Raw genomic sequence first — 22,472 nt, 5'->3', positions numbered from 1 at the left:
GTATTCAGCTTCCGACATTTTCCCTTTGATGCATTGTGCTTTTAGCATTATAATTGTCCCATAGGTTATTAATACTGCTTTAATTCCTTCACCTCCCTATGAAAGAGATTGGAAGGTATTTCGCGCGAAGTGACGCCAGTACCGAAGATACTAATAGATCTGGTCATGGACAGCAAGTATCAAGCGGAAGAGGTGTTTGCAATTCAGAAACACTAATTCTTCAAGCTGTGCCGGGATGTTACATGGACTGAGAGCTAAACGTCATCACACCTGTGTGTGAAGAAAACTGATTACTAATGGGAACTCATGGGGATTATGTTTAGGGCAGGAATATTCTAACTGAATTGCTCAATGGAACCGGAAACTTTAATGAGAGATTCGGAATTAGCCCTCATAAGTCCCTCATGGATAATTCCAACCTGTCTATATGGTATGTCCTATCAATGATTCTTTTTCCTCTTGTAGATGCTGCCTTAGCCTAATTCTGCAATACTGTGCCGATGGCAGCACTATGGAGTGCCTGGAGCACAATGGGTTGAGGTGCACCCACCACTCTTAAGTCCTGTTCATGCTCCCAGAGGTGTAGTTACTTTCTGTTCCTGTTTTCCTTTGTCCTTCTTTAATTTATTCCTATTTTCCTCCTAATATTTTAAATGAAATATGTCTTTAGCTTACTTCTGGGAAATTTTTACAAGTTGAGGTTGTAAGCAGGTGAGCCATGTGCCTGCCTCCAGCATAAGGTGGAAGTTCTTAAACTTCACAATAATCATAGAATCATACAATCTCAGAATCATAGAATGGCTTGGGTTGGAAGGGACCTCAAAGATCATCTAGTTATGTTGAAGGAATTTTGAAGATGATATATGAACTATTAGCTGGGACAGAGCACTCTCCTGGTATTGCTGCCCTACTTTCAGTTCTGCAGCTCTTGTGGAAATACACATTGGACAGGGCTGTAGCTCAAGAAAAAAACAAACAAACCAGCCAGCTGCGGTAGAGGTACATGCTCCCGAGTCTGGATTTTCATGTGAATCACAGGTGAACTCCAGGTTTCCTTCCCATGTCCCCATACAGGTCATGCCCATCTCACCCAGCAATTACATTTTCTTCTCACATAAAAGGCAAGAATGTGTCAGCACAGGGATGGCATTGTGGGATTAGACATCAGGCACAACTGATTTTGGGTGATGCTCTCCTGACTCACCGGGATCCCTCAAACTGGCCTATTTGTGTCTGTGCTTCAGTATCACAATGTACAGAATGAACCTATAAATACTTCGCTGCAATGTTTTATTTAGGCTGTAGTTAGGTGATGCCTTTAGAAACCTTTGGTCACATGTGGCAGTAAATCTATCGTCATATTGAAGAGACCAGATGGTAAAATAAAAGAGGTGAGTCAGCTGCCGGGAAGCAAGGGCAGCGAATAAAAGCGGCTGTGGTCAGGGGACAGCAGAGCCCCTGTGCTCCTGCAGTGCCTCACCACTGCAGCCTCTATAAAGGTCTCCTCTTTCAGCCCCTTCCCTTCAGCTTGGCTTTACTTCTCCCACCGTACCCCTGTTCAGTAAGGTATGTGATTAGACTGGTGATCTGGATCATTTATGGAAAGCTATTTATAGATTGTAGCTCTGTTTTTACCCGCTACGTCTTGACTTGGCTCTGCCTAAATCTAAACAATTTGTTTAAATAGTTCAGGTGAGAGATACTTTATAAGGAATATTCCTTTTTTTTTTTTTTTTTTTCTTCACTGATGAATCACATTTAATTATTAAAAATGATGATAAAAAGGTTTCTGGACTAAGCTCTTATATAGTGTCTAATATGTCATCCAGAAGATAATATCACATAGACAAAGATAAAACAAGGACAAAAAGAAGTCCCAATTTACTGTAGGAAAGCCCTCTATCCCTGGTTAACCCTGCTTATCTCTAAGTGTAGTAGAGAAAGAAATGCTGTGGAAAGAGATTTCCTTGCATCCAGCACCAGGTGACCTTTCCAGCCGGAGTACCCAGGGCCTGAAATGGTGTTCTCCCCTGGGGGGCATCCTTCGTCAGTTTGAACTCAACCTGGTAGGAGGTGGTGGGCTCCTGGCTGGGCATGCAGCTGGAGGCAGCCACGAGCTCCATGGGATCCTATAGCTGTGGTTCATGCTGAGAAACGTGGTCTGGGAGCACTCCTCCTCGCCTCTCCCTATTCTGATGTTTGCCTTGGGTTTAACATGCTTGTTGCAACCCATTTCTTGTACCCTTTTTTCTGCTGGATGGCTCAAGCCCATGTCCAGAAAATGTCCGCTGCAGAGGTTGCTCTTGGCACAGGTGCCATTGCAGCAGGAGGGAGGTGAGGACGATTTCTTGTTGAATTTACGCAATCTGCTTTCCGGCTCCTCTTCCCAGCCATGTGAGCTGAGATAATAAAACTGCAGCTAAGGTGAGATTTGCTGTCTCTGTTCCTTGGGCTCTTCCCTAAACGAATGACACAACCTGCAGCACTGCAGCTTAGCTGGGCACGTAGGTGAGAACTTGGACTGCTTTAAAAGAACTAAGATAAGAGATTTTATCTCCCCTTCCCTCAAAGGCTTTCAGTTAGGCCCAGACCCAGCCCGGACCCTCCTGTCTGGTTTGGTTTCCACGTCCTGCGTGCCGTAGGGTAGGTTTGGCATGGGGAGACAGGTACCTGGTGGCTGGAGGATGGGGACAGTTGGTGGCACCATGCAATGACCTCCTGCCAGTCCAGGGCTGCACGTCTCTGACCCTTCCATCTGCAATCATGTCCCTCATATACGGGAACCATGCGCCTCATTATTTTAATTAACAGTTATAATAAAACAAGTGCTAATAATAAGTTTCTTGTTTCTTTCAAAGACTCAGTGCAAACCCTTCGCTAATTAAATATCTAGTGCATTACACACCATACTGCTCTCATCCCACGGAGGCATGAATTTCGGCAGCAATCTGCCTCTGTGCTGGTGCACGCTGGGGATAGTGCAATGGGAAACACAGCTGCTGATTTTTAAGGACATTTCTCCATTTGATATTCTTTTATTTATTTATTTTTTCTTCTACATCTGCTAGGAAAGCTCAGCACTTTTCTGGTTTCTGCTGAGAAAAAGTTTTTTTTTCTTTTTTTTTCTTTTTTTATTCTTTTTTATTCCTCCCCCCCCCCCCATTTTTTTTTCCATTAACCAATATTTCATCTAGGCAATATGGGCCCTTGCTGGCATTTTCAAAGAAGGTAAAGTTATCTTGCACAAAATATCTGTCTGACCCCATGTTCCATACCTAGAATAGGTCAGAAGGAAGATTAAGTATAATGGGGTCCTCCCTCTCCTTATGCCCTTTTGTTTATGGTCATCAGCGACTTTCAGGCTTCCTAGATGGAGTCTGCTTTTGTGCTCGGCAGCCACGTACGGAGGACTCGGTATTGCAAACCCGAGGCTTTGCTTTTAGGCTTTGCTCTTTCAAAACTTGCCAAGAGTCTGAGCCGCAGGGCCTGGCATCGCAGATCCCAGGGTGACCTTAACCTCCAGCTCCAGACAGTTTTGTCCAACCCAGTGCCTGGATCTGCCTGGCAGGTGCTGAAGGTTTGGGGACCGGAGCTGTGGCACATCGCTGCTGCCTGGGGAGTGCTGTGGGAAGGGGGGGAGCTGTCTGCAGGCTGTGAAAGGCAGCTCTCATTCATAAAGGTGAGCTTGGAAATGATGCTAAAAGCGGAATTGTTGGAAACACACCAGGACACCATCAAGTTTCGTGAGCTTTAGGTTTTAATATCACATCTTTGCTACTGGAGACAGAAGCAGGAAATGAATGGATTCAAATACTTGCTCGCGAGAGGGCAAATCACATTTCGGACGTGCTAACACCACGTCGCAGGAGCAGGAGAGGCACATTGCGCTGGAGGGAAGGGGCAAGACCTGCCCAAGCTCAGGGTTGCACCCTGCGGAGGCGAGGGGCGAGCGCAGCCCTGCAGCCGGCTGACCGTTGCTGCATCCTCGGCCCTTCACTTCTGTTGCTGTGGGGGCCACTGCACTGGCTGCTTGATCTGCTGCTGCTGCTGCTGGCAGGGGACGGGTGCCACCGGCCCCTGCCCGGGCACAGTGACCACGGGGCCCTGGGGCTGCAGGACCACCACTGGCGTCACATCCTGCACGGCGCTCACTTCGTGGCAGACGACCTCCTCGGAGCCGTGGCAGGAGGAGCTGCCGCTGTGGCAGGAGGAGCTCTCATTGCTGTGGCAGCCTCTGTCTCCACGGGAGCACATTTTTTGATCGGTGCGGGGAGCCTAGGGAGGAGAAAACCCTCGTAGTTAGATGCACAAAGCTTTCCACGCCCTGCTTTGCATTCAGATTTCCTCAGTGTGTTTACGATCTTGCTGGGGCTCTGCAGGGTTTGCCCACCCACCCATCCTGCTTCCTCACCTTGGGGCTTCGTTCCCACATCACTGGCACCAGAAAAATGCCCTCACCATGGCCCCAGTCTCCATTTCTGCCCGGCTCCACATTTCATTTCCCTGCTCTCCCTTGCTGCATCCCACTCGTGCAAGATGTCCTGGGAGAAGCTGTGCAAGAGAGGAGCGGATGCGCTGCCCGCTGTCAGTCTATGCTGGAGCACAGTGGTCTGAAAAATTGGGCTCCTGGGCACAGTCAGTGAATTTGCAGCTGGGACTGCTGGTATTGGAGCAGCAGCAAAATACACTTTCAAAGCCAGTTTCCCAAAATGAAGAAACTCCTGTGCCTTCCTCCCTCCTTCTGCCCTCCTCACCCTCTGTTCCCTGCACACCCACAGCTCATTGCTGCCTGACTTCCTAGGGCATGAGGAATATCCTGTGAGCATATCTGACCCCCTTCAGAGGGACCAAGCGCCTGGAGCTGAGGTTTCAGCAGTTCAGAAGATCCAGAGGCTCTTCAGGCTGCTTCCTCTCCTAGGTTAAATCTGCCTTCTCAGTTATTTCCTAAATGTCTTTAAGGACAGCTTAATACCTACAGCTCCTGAAGATTTACATATTCTAAAACAGTTAGGTAAAGGAATCAGGCTTGTAAGAGCAATTAGAGTCCCCGGCTGAACCTGAAGGTTTCTTCTGAAAAATCAGCCTGCCATCTCTCATTCATTCCCACATCCCCTTTACTCTTTTATTTTCAGTTTGTCCTTCAAATACTAGAAATCATGAGCACTGAAGCAACCCAAATACATTCACACCTGATATTTCTGCTTCTTAGCATCGGCAGTCTGGAGACCAGTTTTGATGGAGCAAATTGCTCCCGCAAGGGAGGCAGAACTTGGCTGGCCATAATCCTAACACCTGCAGACTGAGCCCTCTCTGTAAGAGCATAGCTCATCTAATTTCAGCAGATTTTCCTGGGAATGCAATGTTAGCCATGCAGCAACAACTTACCTTGGCTGGGAAGTCTGCGAAGAGAGAGTGGATCTGAGTGAATGAGCTGCTCTCCCATCCGAGAACTTTTATATGGTTCCTAGCTCTCTTCCTGAAAATGCAATAACCCCTGGGGAAAAATGACCAACGTATTTACAAAACAGCCCCACCCCTAATTATCCACCACCTTCAAAAGCTTATTCAACCTGGTTCCTTTGATTGACTTGTCATATGGTAGATTGTCTTCCTTGTGTTACACAGCTTTAATTGCCACCCTGCCCCACACGGGTTGTAATGCACGAAGAGTGAAAACCGTGTGGGTGGCTTGGCTGTCTCACCATCATGCCCGGATGAGTTTTATATTGCAAAATGGATGGCAAAGGTGGCGTTTTTTGGGTTTCTGCCCTGCTGAAACCTCTCGCCCTAAGTCTGGCGGGGAGGAGAGGTCACAACACCTGGCTGTGGTGCCTCTCAGCTCTCTTGGCAGGGTCATGCATGGTGGACAAGAGCCACCACTATCCAGCCATAAGTAATGGCAAGCTATTAGAAAGTCCCCACCACACATCCTCTATAAGCATCTCTTAAGGTGCCTTCACCTGTACGACATCTGGAGGTGCCAGCAAGCGGTGTGGGTCAGGAGCCAAGGGCCCCCTCTTGACCCCCTCTCTCTCCGCCAGTGTCATTTTCTGTAGCAATAAAACACGGTTAATGAAGATGGAGGCACGGGGAGTGCACTGAGATCTACAACTGGAAAGTGCCCTGTCAGAGCCAGGCAGAAAAAATGCTGGCCACTTTTGGAAGCCTTGGCTTGTACCTGTGAATTCCCCCAACATGCCGTGTGGTTTCTCTACTTGTCTTCCTCCCCTCATGTCTGATGTTTATAGCCATTTCACTGACATTGACACACTTACCACTAATATTCATTGCTGACGTTTTTCCTCGCCAATGCTGAAAAACATCAAAGAGAATCACTCTTTTAAAATGACCTTTTTTTGAACATTTAAATTTTTTTTTTGTCATCTCTACCTGAAGTGGCTGCTGCCTGTGACAGGAAACACACGCCTACAGCTGCCGATGGGGCAAACCTTGCTCGTGAGTAAGCTGTGAGGAAAGCACTGAGGGCAGGGACCATGACCCTGCACCCGATGCCCGGCTCGAGCTTCCCCCGCGGTGCAAAGCAGCGGGCTGCTGCATGCCCGGCTCCGCTGCAATCGTCTGTGCAACCACCGCTTTGTATGTCACAGACACTTACTCAGCTCCTGGCCCAGGGCTGAGCTGCAACAGCCCTGATTTATCCTTTTCCCTCCCATTAGACTGTGCCATTCCTGCAGTGCTCGCTCAGTGTTTTTGCTTGTTTTGCATCTTAGCTCCTTCTGCAGACAAAGGAGTCGTGAGGTTTTGGTGGGCAGAGATTGATGGAGCTTCTGAAGCAGAGGGCTGCCTCCCACATGCTATCTCTAAAGCAATTTCTTTAGTTTCTATCCAGAGGCATCAGTCCACGGCTTTCATCAAGATGCCAGATCCATGTTTACCGTTTGCCGTGCCTGTTTACAAACAGAAGCAGAGGGGCTTTGGCAGGCACCAACACGCTCAGGGACGCTATCACGGACCTGTAGCCAGGAAAAGCAAATCTCTCTTCCCTCATTGTGATTAGAGCGGGGAGGAAACGTGCGAGTGCAAACGCACGAGTGTGCTTGCCCGCTCTTTCACCCAGCCTCCGCATCACCCAGCTTCATGATGGAGGAATAAGCCCCGCATGTTGGCATGCAAAGCGCAGCAGCCCCAGGGATGCAGGGATCCAAAGAGATGCAGCCCTGGGCCCAGCAGCATTGTGCTCAAACTCTGGGTGCAAAAGCATCCTCCTCTGCTGGGTCTGCTTTATTATTATATCATCTAGCCTGGTTAGCGCCTAAGCTTGTGCTGTGCTTGTTGAGATGAGCCTCTAAGAACGAGCTGGGTGGGACAGTGAATAACAGGTCTAAATTTCAATTATTTAATTTTTGGGGGGTGGTGCTATTGGATTTTTATTTTTTATTTTTGTCAGTTAGTTGAATAGCCAAAATGTTTTTGATTACTCCAGGTTTTACTGTGTCTTCTGGAAGTCTTTCAGAAGTTGTTTGAGCTTTCTGAGTTCTTCACTACCTTTGATCCTACCAGATGAAGCAGGGAAAATAATAGAAATCAATAACGAAGAGGTAGATTTTAGAAATATAAGTAGATGCAAATAAGTGATAAGGATGACTAATTTTAGAATGGAATTTATTATGGCTGGTGACAAAATGTTGTGTAATGTTCCCTGCACTACAGGTCTCCAGTCTTACAACATTTTGCAGCAAGAAGATACCTGTCATGGCACTGAACACAGGGCTGGAGCTCAGGGGATTTGGGTTTTTGTAAGGTGTGGTGTTTTACGAACATCAGGGCAAAGTTTTCTGGTTATTTATGGAGGCAAAAGGTTTAAAATCCTCCCAGGTGAGTGAAAGAAGCAATGGTAAAAAATATTTTACAGTGGAATTGTAAATTTAAGTGAGCATGGATCTATGGGTGTTTTTTCCTCTGTTACCAACATGTGGAGGAGTCCAAAAACCCAGAGAACAATCCTGAAACTTGTAACTTTTGGCAAATACCAAGTCACAAGCAGGACCTGGCACTCGAGCCTCCCCCGCACTGCCCCATCAGCACAGAGGAACCATCTTCTACCTCCACGTAATTTAGGGCCTGATCCTATCAAAAAATGTCATGAAGCAGGTTGCTGCGAGGAAGGAAACCAGCTTGTTTGAGTTGCCTCATGCTGCTGGTGCAAGCAAACGTTTACGTGCTCCAGCTTACGACATCTCTTGCAATCTCGCTGGGACGGGAGCCTGCCGTGTAATTGTTTCCAAGTAAACAGCCTTGCACTCCCAAGGTCACGCTGTAAATAATAATCAGGCGGAAATCACCTGGGCGTTTTGCATATCTGCTTAGCATAGCTTGTAGGGTCTGGCCTCCGCTCCCCTGCCGAGGCTCAGCAGGGCAGAGCAGTTCCTCTTGGTGGGGAAAGCATCAGGGGGAGCTCCAGCATCTGCAAGAGCCAAATGGAGCAGCTTCTCCTGCTGGTGAAAGCTGTGCATTTTACTTGTACTAAAGTTAAATTACATTTAGGTCTAGTCGTAAAACATATGTCATATATAGGGGAAAGTAAATCTTCAAGTAGACTGTTTGGGTATCTGCCTGTGCTTTGAATGAAGGAGCCAGAAATTAAAGAAACCATCCTGATACTGAAGTTCCCACAGACAATGAGGTTTTATTTCCCAACCCATGCAAAAAAGCAGATGGAGGAAGGAATCTTTTCCCACCACCAAAGCATGAAGCCCTTTTCCCAGCGGTGCTCCCAACAGCATTACGAGCTCAGCCTGATGCGAGGAATTCAAAGCTCCTGGTCCATTGGAAAAGCCTCAGCGTGGCACATCCAGGGCACGTCTGCGTGAGCAAGGGTGGCTGCTGGCTCCTTCATTTCTTCTGGCTGGGGGGCCAGTGGTAGCTCTGCTTGCTCTGTTGGGTCTCAATGTCGGGAATGACCACGGGGCACTTCTGCTGCATGGCCTGGGAGGACCCAGCACCTCCAGAGCTTAGCTCTGGGCTGGAGAATTCCCTGCTGCCGTAGCCCGATGCTCCGCTAGAGAACCCCAATTCCCCACTGCTCCCACCCGCGGTTAAAGCCTTTTCTCTGTGGCATGCATTGCCTCCATAGCTGGAGCCTCTTCCCGCACCGATGCCCAAATTCCCAGTGTAGCAGCTGGATCCTCCACCACCCTCTGAGCTGCCAACCATTCTCCGTCCCGCGTCCTCGATGCCGTATCCTGCTCCCCGCCGGGTGCTGTAGGCTGGGACTGTCCCCCCTGCGGAGCTCCAGCCGGAAGTCCCCCCGCTGTCACCACTGCTTATGATAACAGCCCCATCCCCACCACAGCTGTACCCTGCTGCAATGCTGCAGGTGGAGGATGCTGGCATGGCCGGGCAGGGTGAAGCTTCCCGGCTGCAGGTGACGGAGCCGTCCCCGCCAAAGAAGAAGGATCCCCGTCCCTCGATGCTCGAGGAGCACCCGTGGCATCCTCCATAGTGCGAGGGGATGTCATTATTGTAGCCCCTGTTCTGGCGGGAGCATCTCCCTCGGAGACAGTGGAAAATCTGAAAGAGGAAAAAGAAAAACTTCACTGCCTCATTTTGTTTCAGGTTTGCACCCTGGCAGCAGGGAGACTGCAGGCGGTGTGGTCAGAAGGGTGTTTCCAGGGCCGGGGGCAATGCCAGGACACTGCTCAGCTGATCTTCAAATACAAGAGCATTTTGACTTTTGCTGGGATAGCTTTTCTGTTTCTAAACTCTAGGCTGTCTTTCTGGAGAATCAGAATCTGAAATATATTCTTTTAACATCTAATAACCATGACGGTTCCCCCCACTCATCTTCATGATGAGCTGGAAAGACAGCATGGATTATCTTTGCTTCTGTTTATAAAGTGCTGCAAGAGCAGGGGATCAAGATTTCCATGTGAGGCGACGTTGCCGTCTGTATTTTTGCAGCCGTTGCTTAGTGTCCCCAGGGGGCTTTAGATAAGGTGAGCAGCCCAGCCATGGGAGACTTCCCACGTAACCACTAGGAAGTACAACGTAGGCTTGTTATTAAATAATATAAAAAGTATCTCTCAAACGTTGAAAGCTGCAAAGACTGCCAGTTACCCTGTGCTGATCCCGCTAGAGACTCAGCTGTGTTTTCAGCCTGCTTGAGCTTGCAGTCCAGTGACCTGACTTTACTTTGCTTCCCAGTGGTCCAAGGGAGAGTGTAATAAAGCCTGTGCCATAGGAGGAAACCATACAGACACCAAGAACTTTGCTAGGGGTGCTCAGGCAGCATGGGTTGAGATCTCAAATGGAGCTATCTATCTCCCATGAATATGCAATCATAAAGATGAAGAAAAAGCAGACTTACCCCCGTCAGCCATTGGAAACACATTTAGAAGATTAAAGTTGACTGAATGAAGAGCTTTAACACACGGGAACTTTTATATGGCGTTTAGCATATATGGGAAGTGAGACACCCTAAGGAATGGCAAGGATTTATTTACCAATCAAACACTGATTTCAGTGTTTGCTTTGACTCATGACAACTGATCAATATCTTTCCCTCGCGCTGCTCACTGTGCTGCATGCGGCGGTAATTGCTACTTCTGCCTAATGATCCTATTTTCTGCTTAATGACCCTATTCCTGTGCTCTTGCCCAAAGCGAGGAGAACAGCTCCTGTCCCCAGCGAGGCAGAAACACTGGGGGAGGTGGGTGGCAGCGTGGGTGCAGGGAAATGCTGAGAATGAGAACTTGGTGAGCGTGGGGCAGATGGTGGTGGTGCCTGGGTCCAGCTTCAGCATTGCTGCCGAGGCGGATGTGATAGAGGGGTACTCGGAGAGGGGAAGGCGTGGGGATGCTTTCATCCAGGGCTGCACCCAGCACCCTCCAACATCTCACTGGTGGTTCTGTAGGGGAATTTTCTGAACCAGGAGCTTGTCCAAAGCAAAGCGCCTGGCTTGGGTATTTGGTGAGGATGCTACAGATGCTCTGGGAAAGCTTATGGACCCTGGAGAGAATTGCAAAAGTGTAAATGTCCTAACACTTAAATCCTCTGTGGCAGGATTACCCTTCAAATGAAGGAGTAACCTGCCAGGTGCCTTCCTTCTGCGTTCACCCCTGCTGTGCCCGTCCTCTGGCTTGGGAAGACCACCGAGTACTAGGGCCTCCAGGGAGGCTGCTCCATCTGGCCTCAGGGGGCTGCGCAGGGGCCGTGCTGGTGGTGCTGCCTGACCCTTGGTGCCCCAGCTCGGCTCTTGCTGGCAGGACTGGGTCTGCTCAGCCCCAAGCTATTTTCCCCTAGGGATGCTGAGTCCCAGCTTTGGCTCAAGGCCACATCTACCAGGCTGTAAGCAGTGCGAAGGGGTGTTGCTGCTGTCCTCGGTATTGCATTTAGTAGCAGGTTTCCAGAGCTTGGGCAAGGAGGGATTAAGGCCTGGAGGCGTGCTGTGGTGTGTTCGGTGGCCTAAGGGATGTGCTGCTGGCTTTATTTCCCTCTGCCTGGCCCAGGGCTGGCTCAGCCAGCACAGAGGCTCACCTCTGCACAGAACCCCTCCAAGCTTTGGGAGCAATGGGGAAGAGCAAGGACATGGACATCGGCATGGCGTTATCAGCCACTCTGGGTGGTGACAGCTGCTAACATGGCTCATCACTGGTGTTTGAACTTCAGGAGCAAGCCTGAGGAGCTCAGCCTCATCCTCCCACAGCTCTGCATTGCTCCGGGGGCATCCTCACATGCTGCAGTCCTGGGGGAGCCTAGGGGCTGGAATGGCTGTGAGGGGGAAGCACCCTACAGAGGTGTTGCAGGGACACTGGGAGATGTGCATGATTGGTGTTTTAGGCAGTGCAGTTGCTCTGTTTTGGAGCCCAGGGGAAACGAAAGTTGCAACAGACTCCTGGGCTGTGAGCTGGGTGGCTTTAGTGCTCACTTTGTGGCAAAGCACTGCTGAACTGACCATCTCCTCCACAGAAAGGAGGCATACAGCTCCTCAGATATTATCCTAGCTGCAAAGAAAATGAGGAGCTGGTTGAGAATACAAGAAAAAAGAAACTGCAAACTAAGTATGCTTTGTGATATGATTACATTTATTAGCTGTTTGAAAAAGCAGAAGTGTCTGATCAAAGACGTTCCAACGCCAGCAGCAGGGCAAAAGGCTGATGATCCTGGAGTTCACGGCGTGGGGAGGCAGCACCAAGGGGTGAGAGGAGAAGAGGACACGCTGAGAGGAAGCTGGAAACCAGCCAGGCGTGGGAGGGAAAGCGGTGCCGTGGCAGAGGCAGGGCTGTTGGTGCTGAGCGCTGAGCTGCCAGGGCTGTTACTTGTGGCTGGGGGGCCAGGGGCAGGCCTGCTTGGTCTGATGGCCCTGGGTACTGGGAATGACAATGGGGCATTTCTGCTGCATGGCCTGGGACGAACCTCCACTGCCCCCGCCAGAGCCCCCACTGCAGCAGCATCCAGAGGAGCCACCTCCTCCACCTCCGGAGCTCACAATGATCTTCTGGCCAGATCCTCCACTGCTGCTGCTGGATCCTCCTCCCATGCTGTAGCCTGAGGAGCCTCCACCACAGCATCCAGAGGATCCACTGCTGCTGCTTCCACCTCCAACAATTATGGTCTTGCCTCCTGAGGAGCCACCACTGCTGGATCCTCCACCGCAGCACCCAGAGGAACCACCACTGCTTCCACCTCCAATTATGCTCTTTGATCCACCGCTGCTGTATCCTCCTCCCATGCCATAGCCTGAGGAGCCCCCACTGCAGCATCCAGAGGATCCTCCACTGCTGCTTCCACCTCCTACAATTATGATCTTGCCTCCTGATGACCCACCACTGCTGGATCCACCACCACAGCACCCAGAGGAACCACCACTGCCTCCACCTCCAATAATGCTCTTTGATCCTGATGACCCACCGCTGCTGTATCCTCCTCCCATGCCGTAACCTGAGGAGCCCCCGCCGCAGCACCCAGAGGATCCTCCACTGCTTCCACCTCCGATAATGCTCTTTGATCCTGATGACCCACCGCTGCTGTATCCTCCTCCCATGCCGTAGCTGGATCCTCCACCGCAGCACCCAGAGGATCCACCGCTGCTGCTTCCACCTCCTACAACTATGATCTTGCCACCCGAAGCCCCTCCACTGCTGGATCCACCACCGCAGCACCCAGAGGACCCTCCACTGCTTCCACCTCCAATTATGCTCTTTGATCCTGAAGAGCCACCACTGCTGGATCCTCCTCCCATGCCAGAGCCAGAGGAGCCTCCACCGCAGCACCCGGAGGAGCCACCGCTGCTGCTTCCACCTCCTACAACTATGATCTTGCCTCCTGATGACCCACCACTGCTGGATCCACCACCACAGCACCCAGAGGACCCTCCGCTGCCTCCACCTCCAATAATGCTCTTTGATCCTGAAGACCCACCACTGCTATATCCTCCTCCCATGCCATAGCTGGAGCCTCCACCACAGCACCCAGAGGATCCACCACTGCTGCTTCCACCTCCGACAATTACGATCTTGCCTCCTGAGGAGCCACCACTGCTGGATCCACCACCGCAGCACCCAGAGGACCCTCCGCTGCCTCCACCGCCAATAATGCTCTTTGATCCCGAAGAGCCACCGCTGCTGTATCCTCCTCCCATGCCGTAGCCTGAGGAGCCTCCACCACAGCAGGAGCCCCCTCCTCCACCGCCGGAGCTCACAATGACCTGGGCAGAGCCCCCGCTGCCACCCCCGCAGCAAGAGGAGCCCTGTGCCTGGTAGCTGGAGGAGCTGCCCCTGTGGCAGCACGAGCCCCCGCTGTGGCACCCCCCGGACTGGGAGGACGTCTCATGGCAGCCTCCGGAGCTCTGTCGGGAGCACATCTTTGAGCAGCGACCCTGCAAGGAACAGAGCTGTTATTCAGGAGCCCCTCAGAGATGCTGCTGAGGTATCATGGCAAACCCGAATTCTTGCATTATCCCATCTGCCCCATCTTCTCTGGTCCTACTGCAATGTCAGCTTCATAAAGCCCCTCTCCCTTGAGAGACAGCAGGGAAGACCTGAATTGAGAACCACCCATGGTCTGTCCCTCTGATCACTCATGTACAGAAAAACGCCGCACACAGGAACATGGAGAACATCCCCAGAGATTTGTGTGCTTGCTCGGACAAGCTCAGACCTGGCAGTCTGTGAAAAGCTTAGTCCCACTGGAAATCCTTCTGGATTTACAGGCTGCTAAAACCCGCGGTTATCTAAAACCCAGCCATGGCTGAGTACCCTGAGGGTGCCAGGTACAGCCCCTTCTGTAAGGGAGGCAGTCCTGCAGGCACACCGCAAAGGTTTTGGAGAATTGAAGTTGAGCTGGAATGGTTCCCCTGTTCAAAATGTGCTCCAAGACCGCAGGTAGAGCGACCTCTCTGAGAAAGGCTTGGGAAAGTTCCCGTGTCAAGGGGCTTACCTTCCGTGCAGCTGGAAACGCGTGCAAGGCTCGGAGGTAGGCGAGTGAGGAGCCGTCGGATATGTTAGCTTTTATATTGAACCAACGGGGCTCTTAAGGGAAGTGAGACACCCTAAGGAATGCTGATAGATTTATTTACTGAGCCTGGCTTCACCTGCCTCCTTTGACTCACTTGCTGCAGATAGGTGATACAGAGGTGATCAATGATGTACCAATTACGTTTTGAACCCTAGTTGCTATTTTTACTTAATGATTAACTTCCGGGAGCCTTGCTCTGAAATGTTGGGTGTCAATATCTCCTGGGGGTTTGACCCCCAGGACTGACAGGGGGCTCCCCACTCCCTTTCCTCTTGGCTGCAGCCTCTTGGGTGCTCAGCAGAGAGCGGAGGCAGAGCGGATGCTGAGGGATGGAGGCTGCAGCAAGGCAGGGCTAGGTGGAAGGATGAGGGCAAAGGATGTGCTGGAGCAGAGTCCCAAGGGACCTGGGGAAGGTCTGTGCTCAGCTCCGGCTTCCCAGGTGCCCTGATCACTGGGCTGAGTGATCAGGGCCAGTAAGGTCTTGAAATATTTCCGTCTGCAAAAGCTCATTTGAAGGCCATCAAGACCCTACCCTTGGAAATGCACAGCACATTGAGTGTTTCCTCTGTCTCAGGTGATCTTCTGGAGGTGATGCTTTGCTGGCCAGCCCCCCTGCAGCTGAGGTTAGGGGGACATCTGTGTGTTTTGCTGTGAAATGTGCCTTTCTGGAGAATGACACTTTGTCAGCACGGAAACTGCAGCGCGGGCTGCCGTGCTTTGTAGCACCTTCATCCTTCCACTGCGTCATGCATGCTTGGAGGCTGACAACAGCATCCACCCTGACAGAGATGGAGTAGAGGAAGGTATAATTGGGTGGTTTTATCTGAGAGGATGCATGACGGTGGCAACAGGTTGCCCAGCCCTTTCACGATGAACATAGTTTTGGGCACACATGCAGCTCCAGTGGCATAGGGACAGGACCATCAGCCTTGTCTCCAGGCAAGGGGGTGCAGGGGGCTTCTTGTGTTTTGCTTTGGACTCCCTCCAGTAGCTTAAGCCCTGCTTCAGTCACCAAAGGGAAAGCTAAGGTCTCACAGCAACTTTGGCTCTCAGCCGTGAAGTGTGGGTGTCATGCTACAGAGCATCACAACACCTTGATCCCTGGATTTAACTTGTAGGGACTTGCACAGAGGGGCACCCAGGATTTGTGGCTCATCAGGACCCAGGCTGCGAGGGAAAGCTGTGGAGGTTTTTGGCAGGGGTGGCAAGAAGTGTTCCTGCAAGCACCGCGCCACCTGTGTGCACGCAGACCCCGTGCAAGGGCTGGAAACACAGAGCCTGTGACACGTGCACAAGTGTGCTGCTCAGCCTACGTGGAGGAAGAGTGTGGCTGGAACCACTGCTGCGGGAGGGGTGCCCATCAAACCCCCCTGGTTAAAGAGCTGTTATGATACTTATGTTGGGTAAAGGCCAGGTGGGATGCAAAAGGTTTCATGGGGAGACTGACTCAAATTTGGGCCACACTGCTCTGCAGTGTCTGGGTCTGGCTGGGATGTTAACTTTCCCTGCAGCAGCCCGTACAGTGCTGTGCTCTGCGCGTGTAGCTAGAACAGCACTGGTATGACAGCAGCGTTGTGTCTGCTGCTGAGCAGTGCTGGCACAGCATCAGGACTCCTACAACCCCACCAGAGCCAGCAGACTGGGGGTGGGCAAGAGGGGAGGAAGGAACATCACCAGGGCAGCTGACCTAAACCAACCAAAGGGATATTCCATACCATACGGTGTCACACTCAGCAATAAAAGGTGGAAAAAGGAAGAAGAGGGGAGGGGTGGGCTCTCATTGTGAAAATGTCTATCCTCCTGAACAGCGGCTACGTGCATTCAGCCTCCGCTTCAAGGACGTGGTCAAGCATCGCTTGTTGGTGGGAAGCAGAGAGTAATTTCTTTCCTCTGCACTTCCGCGCGGCCTTTGCTTGTTTATTTATTTATTTATTTATTTTTCCCTTTTCCCCTTTCTCTTAGTTAAATTATTTAATTAATAATAATTCGCTTTAATAATTATTTTCTCTTTAATTAAATTATCCTTATCTCAACCCATGAATTCTCTCCTTTTCTTCTTCCACTCCTCTTCCGAGGAGGGGGAGTGAGAGAGTGGTTGTGGTGGAGTTCAGCTGCCCAGCAAGGTAAAACCACCACATGCAGTGTCTGGGTCCTTTTCTGTGCAGTGGACTCGTTGTGCTCAGGACAGGCAGGCAGGTTTTGTTATCCTTCAGTCGTGGCACTGCAAACACCTCAAGGGATGGTGCCTTGGTGTGTGTGTTGGTGGAGAGAGAGAAGAACCTCGGCCAGATCCTGCTGTCCATTACCCCAGCTGCTTTCTTCATGCACAGCAATGCTGACTTGGATGGCATTAGCCACGATGAAGATACCACTGGCATAAGGGGAGCTCTCCAATTTTTCTGCTCACACACAATCTGATAAGTTGTGGCCCTTCAAGCATTTGCATGGCTGATGATCACCTCTGGAAAATTACCCTTACATTCCTAACGTTGTTACCTGCCTATCAGGTGTGTGTGGGAGATGGACACAGAAACCTTTAGCATAAAATTTACTGAACACAAGACCGAATGACATCTATTCCGAAGATGCCTTGCTACTGACTTTAGCACAAATGCTGCTGTATGTTGCCTACCAAAATGCGTGGTTTCCTTGTGATAAAACTTGAGAAATGGAGAACATAATAACCTGGCTGAGTCTTTCCAAAGGATGCTGCTGCCTGCACTGAAATCCCAGCAGCAAAACCCAGAGCTTGTGCTTGGCTTCCTCATCTGGGAAGGGGAAATGGAGATGGAGCTCTTCCCCAGGTTAAGTTACAGCCTTGGTGGGCACTATTATCAAGACAGACACCAAACTCTCCTTAAGCAACAAGATCTCTCTCAAGCAAGACCTGTTAATACGCATCTGCTCCGGCACTGCAGGCAGATTTCTCAGCTGAATGTGTTTGATGCATTATTCACTATCTGAAAGCAAACAGGGAACTGACAAAGGATAAAAGCGACTTTGCAAAAACAGTTCTTCTTATATGCAGCATTTTTTTTATTTCATGTTACAAAGAAGGGTGACAAAAGTCTTCTGGGAGTTCACAGCACAGCGATGGTGCATGAGGGGAAGAGAAGAGATGAGGACACGCAGGAAGGAAATGGGCAAGCTTGTAAGACAGAGGCAGGGCTGTTGGTGCTGAGCACCGAGCTGCCAGGGCTGTTACTTGTGGCTGGGGGGCCAGGGGCAGGCCTGCTTGGTCTGATGGCCCTGGGTGCTGGGAATGACAATGGGGCATTTCTGCTGCATGGCCTGGGACGAACCTCCACTGCCCCCGCCAGAGCCCCCACTGCAGCAGCATCCAGAGGAGCCACCTCCTCCACCTCCAGAGCTCACAATGATCTTCTGGCCAGATCCTCCACTGCTGCTGCTGGATCCTCCTCCCATGCTGTAGCCTGAGGAGCCTCCACCGCAGCATCCAGAGGATCCACCGCTGCTGCTTCCACCTCCAACAATTATGATCTTGCCTCCTGAGGAGCCACCACTGCTGGATCCTCCACTGCAGCACCCAGAGGACCCACCACTGCTTCCACCTCCAATTATGCTCTTTGATCCACCGCTGCTGTATCCTCCTCCCATGCCATAGCCTGAGGAGCCCCCACTGCAGCACCCAGAGGAACCACCACTGCCTCCACCTCCAATAATGCTCTTTGATCCTGAAGAGCCACTGCTGCTGTATCCTCCTCCCATACCATAGCCGGAAGAGCTCTCACCGCAGCATCCAGATGACCCTCCACTGCTCCCACCTCCTACAACTATGATCTTGCCACCTGAAGACCCACCACTGCTGGATCCACCACCGCAACATCCAGAGGAACCACCACTGCCTCCACCTCCGATAATGCTCTTTGATCCTGAAGAGCCACCACTGCTGTATCCTCCTCCCATGCCAAGGCCAGAGGAGCCTCCACCACAGCACCCAGGGGACCCTCCACTGCTTCCACCTCCAATTATGGTCTTTGATCCTGAAGAGCCACCACTGCTGGATCCTCCTCCCATGCCAGAGCCAGAGGAGCCTCCACCGCAGCACCCGGAGGAGCCACCGCTGCTGCTTCCACCTCCTACAACTATGATCTTGCCTCCTGATGATCCACCACTGCTGGATCCTCCACCACAGCACCCAGAGGACCCTCCACTGCCTCCACCTCCAATTATGCTCTTTGATCCTGAAGACCCACCACTGCTATATCCTCCTCCCATGCCAGAGCTGGATCCTCCACCACAGCACCCAGAGGATCCACCGCTGCTGCTTCCACCTCCTACAATTATGATCTTGCCTCCTGATGACCCACCACTGCTGGATCCTCCACCGCAGCACCCAGAGGACCCTCCGCTGCCTCCACCTCCAATAATGCTCTTTGATCCCGAAGAGCCACCGCTGCTGTATCCTCCTCCCATGCCGTAGCCTGAGGAGCCTCCACCACAGCAGGAGCCCCCTCCTCCACCGCCGGAGCTCACAATGACCTGGGCAGAGCCCCCGCTGCCACCCCCGCAGCAAGAGGAGCCCTGTGCCTGGTAGCTGGAGGAGCTGCCCCTGTGGCAGCACGAGCCCCCGCTGTGGCACCCCCCGGACTGGGAGGACGTCTCATGGCAGCCTCCGGAGCTCTGTCGGGAGCACATCTTTGAGCAGCAACTCTGCAAGGAAGAGCATGCTTGTTATCCAAAGGAGGCCACTGCTGTCCCACGGACCCCAGGCAGCAGCACCAGTGTGCTACTTCAAGCAGAGCCTCTGGAGTCACAGAATGCCCTTTCCTTTACGTACTTTGTCATCCATCCCTCCCAATCACATGTAAAGCCTTTTGCTGACAGGAGAGCACCAGATTGCTAATCAGCCATTCATTTAGAGTCTTTTATCTCATAGATGTTCCTTCTGGATCTCTATCCTCCTGGAACACTATTTCCAGTATTATTGGATGATCCTGCTTCTGCTGATATCCACAAAAAAAACTTAAATTCACCAAAGCAACCTTCCTGACCTTCAAGCAACCACCCATCAGGCATACTTCACCAAAGCATTTCTGTTTTGTATGCACAAATATCCGAGTAGCATCGCTCCCTTCAGCAGAAATGGACTTACCCTTCCCTGTTCTGGCAACACAGAGAGCAGAGCAAAGCTGAGCGAATGGAGCACCTGGGAGAGTCAGCAACTTTTATACCGTTTCTAGTTTTCCTAATTGGGATGTGAGGCATCCAGAGGAATGGCGATGGGTGTATTTATGAAACAAACTGTTCTCCATCAGCCCACTTGTCCTGACTCATCAAATCAGATCGATGCCTCTCCGGTGCATCACTTCCTAGGCTACTTGAAGTCTGGCCGCGGATAGTCTGGTCGCGTGAGCTCTACCCCGTGGTTGAGGGCGAACGCTGGGGCCATGGGGCTGCAGCTAGAGCCCCCCACCCGCGCTGGGAGAGGCTGATGGGGTGGTGGGTGGCAGCTGAAGTGACCCTGTGTTTATCGTACGTGATGGGCTATGGAGATGCCCAAGGGAAAGGAGAGAGCTGCACTGGGCAGGACTGCAGCCATGGGGCAGCAGAGGGGGGCAGAAGGTTCCCCATGCCTGGACTACCCCAGCACGCCCGTCCTGCCTGCGCTGTGATGTCCCTTGCAGGAGGGGACGCTGCCCCTTGCAGGAGGGGTGAAGGCATCCAGCCCGGTGCTTGGGCAGGGGGTCCGGGCTCCAGTCCCTGCCTGCCCATTGGTGCAGCTGGCTGGACTCCTCACATCCTGATTGGTGCAGGCTGGATGCTCTGGGCAATGATTGGTGCAGGCTGGATCCCCTGGATGGGGCAGGCAGGGGATGGGGTAGTCCTGTGCCAGCCTGGGGTGTGGTGGTGAGCTGGGTGCGGGGGCTGAAGCTGGGACAGCAACAGGGACACCTCACTGTCACCTCGGCTCCCCAGAACCTCTCACTCCAATATTTACCGTCAAAGGCTATTTTTTCTTTTAAACTTTAACTTGCCAGCCTGCTTGAAGCAGTAGTAAATGGGAGTGGAGAGGCCAAGCTGTCTGCCAGAAGAATTAAATGTTACTGTTTATTTCCATTCCATATTGCAACTGCTAATTGCCAGAATATACCACATCAAAGAAAGCACTTCCCATAGGGAAACTCCCACTGAAGACTCATACCTGGAGCGATGTTTTACTCCTGCATGAATGAGGAGCTCCCTACTTGCTCCAGGCTCAACATCTCTGCCCTTGGAGGTGCTGCCTGCAGTCCTGCCCCTGCTGCTGGCTGTACCAGGGGGTCAAAGCTGGAGCCGGGGTTTGACAGACCCCTCGTTTCTCTCCCAGCAGCTGCTTGGTGCATCTGTGACCACCGAGAGCTCCTTCACTGTGCACGTGCAAGGGGCTCAGCCTCACACCTGTAATGCTGCCTTGCAATCCTTTGTGCTGCAGGGTAAGAGTTTTTTGCATCTTTCCTCTCCTAACTTATCTACACCTTCCTCTGGCATTTCATGGTATCTGGGTGAGGTAGAGAGACTGCTTGCAATATTTAACTTTGTGGGACCTTGTCTGATGGGGCAGGGTCAGGTGTAGTAATCGACATTAAAAATGACCTGAAATATTTACAGAATCCAAGATCTCTTCTACAGTGGGTTTTCAATGCATTTGTGCTCTGGAGTTTTATTACAACAACATCACCTCAGAAGAAAATCATCATAAGGGAAATAATGCAAAATACATGGTGTAAAACAAAATCCAACCACTCAGACACTGAAGCTCTCTAGAGCGGCAAGTTTTATTATCTTGTGCAAGCGTTAGAAAGTCGAGGCAGAAAATGGACATATCAAACAACCTGCATCAAGGCGCAAGTTACTGATACACACCACCAGAGGTTCTGGTCATCTGGAGAGGTGAAGAGAAATATTCCAATGAAGAGGAGAAAGAAATCACACGAGTATTCTTACATTTAATAGAGAAAGAAATAAATGTGACATGTTTACATTCTGGGCTTTCTTGTTACAAGGTTCTCTTCTAAAGCCACTACTTATGTTTAGTCTGTGGTGGCCAGGAGATTGGTTGGGTCTGCTGCTGAATGGACATACCCCCAGAGCTCGACGAACCACCTCCACCAGCACCTCCTCCAAAAGAAGAGGAACCCTGGCTCTGGCCAGAACCACCTCCTCCGATAATACAGATGGATCCTTGGCTCTGGTGGCCAGAACCACCACCTCCTCCTCCTCCTCCTCCACCTCCACCAATAATGCAGACGGGTCCTTGGCCTTGGTGGCCAGACCCACCTCCTCCACCTCCTCCTCCTCCTCCACCTATGCAGATGGGTCCTTGGCTCTGGTGGCCAGAACCACCTCCTCCTCCTCCTCCTCCTCCACCTATGCAGATGGGTCCTTGGCCTTGGTGGCCAGAACCACCTCCTCCTCCTCCTCCACCAATAATGCAGACAGGTACTTGGCCTTGGTGGCCAGACCCACCTCCTCCTCCACCTCCACCAATAATGCAGACGGGTCCTTGGCCTTGGTGGCCAGACCCACCTCCTCCTCCTCCTCCTCCTCCTCCTCCACCAATGCAGATTGGTCCTTGGCTCTGGTGGCCAGAACCACCTCCTCCTCCTCCTCCACCTCCACCTCCACCAATAACGCAAACGGGTCCTTGGCCTTGGTGGCCAGAACCACCACCTCCTCCTCCTCCTCCTCCTCCACTTATGCAGATGGGTCCCTTGGCCCTGGTGACTGGAACCACCTTCCCCTCCTCCTCCACCAATAATGCAGACGGGTCCTTGGCCCTGGTGGCCAGAACCACCTCCTCCGCCTCCTCCTCCTCCTCCACCAATAATGCAGATGGGTCCTTGGCCTTGGTGGCCAGAACTACCTCCTCCTCCTTTTCCTCCCCCTCCTCCTCCTCCTCCACCTCCTCCTCCTCCTCCTCCACCTCCACCAATAATGCAGACGGATCCTTGGCCCTGGTGGCCAGAACCACCACCTCCTCCTTTTCCTCCTCC

General features: G+C 51.6%; 3 protein-coding genes and 2 long non-coding RNA genes across 7 annotated transcripts; all 5 read right to left on the bottom strand.

Moving 5' to 3' along the window:
- Positions 1-3,739: 3,739 nt before the first annotated feature.
- Positions 3,740-5,494, bottom strand: LOC308183610 (uncharacterized protein). The gene is made up of 2 exons (XM_080569824.1): positions 5,386-5,494; positions 3,740-4,275 (listed from the first exon to the last, which is right to left on the bottom strand). Exon 2 carries the CDS (start codon positions 4,252-4,254, stop codon positions 3,994-3,996), a length of 261 nt encoding a protein of 86 aa, XP_080425950.1. The 5' UTR covers positions 4,255-4,275; positions 5,386-5,494; the 3' UTR covers positions 3,740-3,993.
- Positions 5,495-8,622: 3,128 nt separating this feature from the next.
- Positions 8,623-10,583, bottom strand: LOC308183658. Its single transcript, XR_013942477.1, has 2 exons — positions 10,328-10,583; positions 8,623-9,531 (listed from the first exon to the last, which is right to left on the bottom strand). It is a non-coding gene; the product is annotated as an uncharacterized lncRNA (long non-coding RNA).
- A 1,438-nt stretch (positions 10,584-12,021) lies between these two features.
- On the bottom strand, positions 12,022-18,437 carry LOC308183552 (uncharacterized protein). Of its 3 annotated transcripts, XM_080569756.1 has the most exons (3): positions 14,398-14,524; positions 13,109-13,837; positions 12,022-13,018 (listed from the first exon to the last, which is right to left on the bottom strand). In XM_080569756.1, exons 2-3 carry the CDS (start codon positions 13,820-13,822, stop codon positions 12,275-12,277), a joined length of 1,458 nt encoding a protein of 485 aa, XP_080425882.1. In that variant the 5' UTR covers positions 13,823-13,837; positions 14,398-14,524; the 3' UTR covers positions 12,022-12,274. The 3 variants fall into 3 exon arrangements, with proteins under 3 accessions (XP_080425882.1, XP_080425883.1, XP_080425881.1); XM_080569757.1 differs by lacking the exon at positions 14,398-14,524 and adding an exon at positions 18,303-18,437 and having other exon boundaries at positions 12,022-13,608; XM_080569755.1 differs by having other exon boundaries at positions 12,022-13,837; positions 14,398-14,523.
- Positions 17,488-19,703, bottom strand: LOC308183553 (uncharacterized protein). Its single transcript, XM_080569758.1, has 3 exons — positions 19,592-19,703; positions 18,459-19,149; positions 17,488-18,047 (listed from the first exon to the last, which is right to left on the bottom strand). The coding sequence occupies exons 2-3, from the start codon at positions 19,132-19,134 to the stop codon at positions 17,677-17,679; spliced, it is 1,047 nt and encodes a 348-aa protein (XP_080425884.1). The 5' UTR covers positions 19,135-19,149; positions 19,592-19,703; the 3' UTR covers positions 17,488-17,676.
- A 1,533-nt stretch (positions 19,704-21,236) lies between these two features.
- On the bottom strand, positions 21,237-22,370 carry LOC308183657. The gene is made up of 2 exons (XR_013942476.1): positions 22,214-22,370; positions 21,237-22,158 (listed from the first exon to the last, which is right to left on the bottom strand). It is a non-coding gene; the product is annotated as an uncharacterized lncRNA (long non-coding RNA).
- Positions 22,371-22,472: the final 102 nt, after the last annotated feature.

This window comes from Anser brachyrhynchus (assembly GCF_964034855.1).
Source record: "Anser brachyrhynchus genome assembly, chromosome: 28".
In the NCBI taxonomy this organism is placed as follows: domain Eukaryota; kingdom Metazoa; phylum Chordata; class Aves; order Anseriformes; family Anatidae; genus Anser; species Anser brachyrhynchus.
The sequence above is the reverse complement of the archived record's forward strand: the minus strand, read 5'-3'. Positions and strand labels throughout refer to the sequence as shown.

Bases quoted from the DNA above. Each gene is read 5' to 3' on its own strand.
- LOC308183553 (XM_080569758.1), bottom strand. From the start codon at position 19,134: ATGTGCTCCCGACAGAGCTCCGGAGGCTGCCATGAGACGTCCTCCCAG. The intron at 18,048-18,458 runs GTGGAAGCAGTG...GCATAATTGGAG, and splicing joins ATCAAAGACCATAATTGGAG to GTGGAAGCAGTGGTGGGTCC.
- LOC308183552 (XM_080569755.1), bottom strand. From the start codon at position 13,822: ATGTGCTCCCGACAGAGCTCCGGAGGCTGCCATGAGACGTCCTCCCAG.
- LOC308183610 (XM_080569824.1), bottom strand. From the start codon at position 4,254: ATGTGCTCCCGTGGAGACAGAGGCTGCCACAGCAATGAGAGCTCCTCC.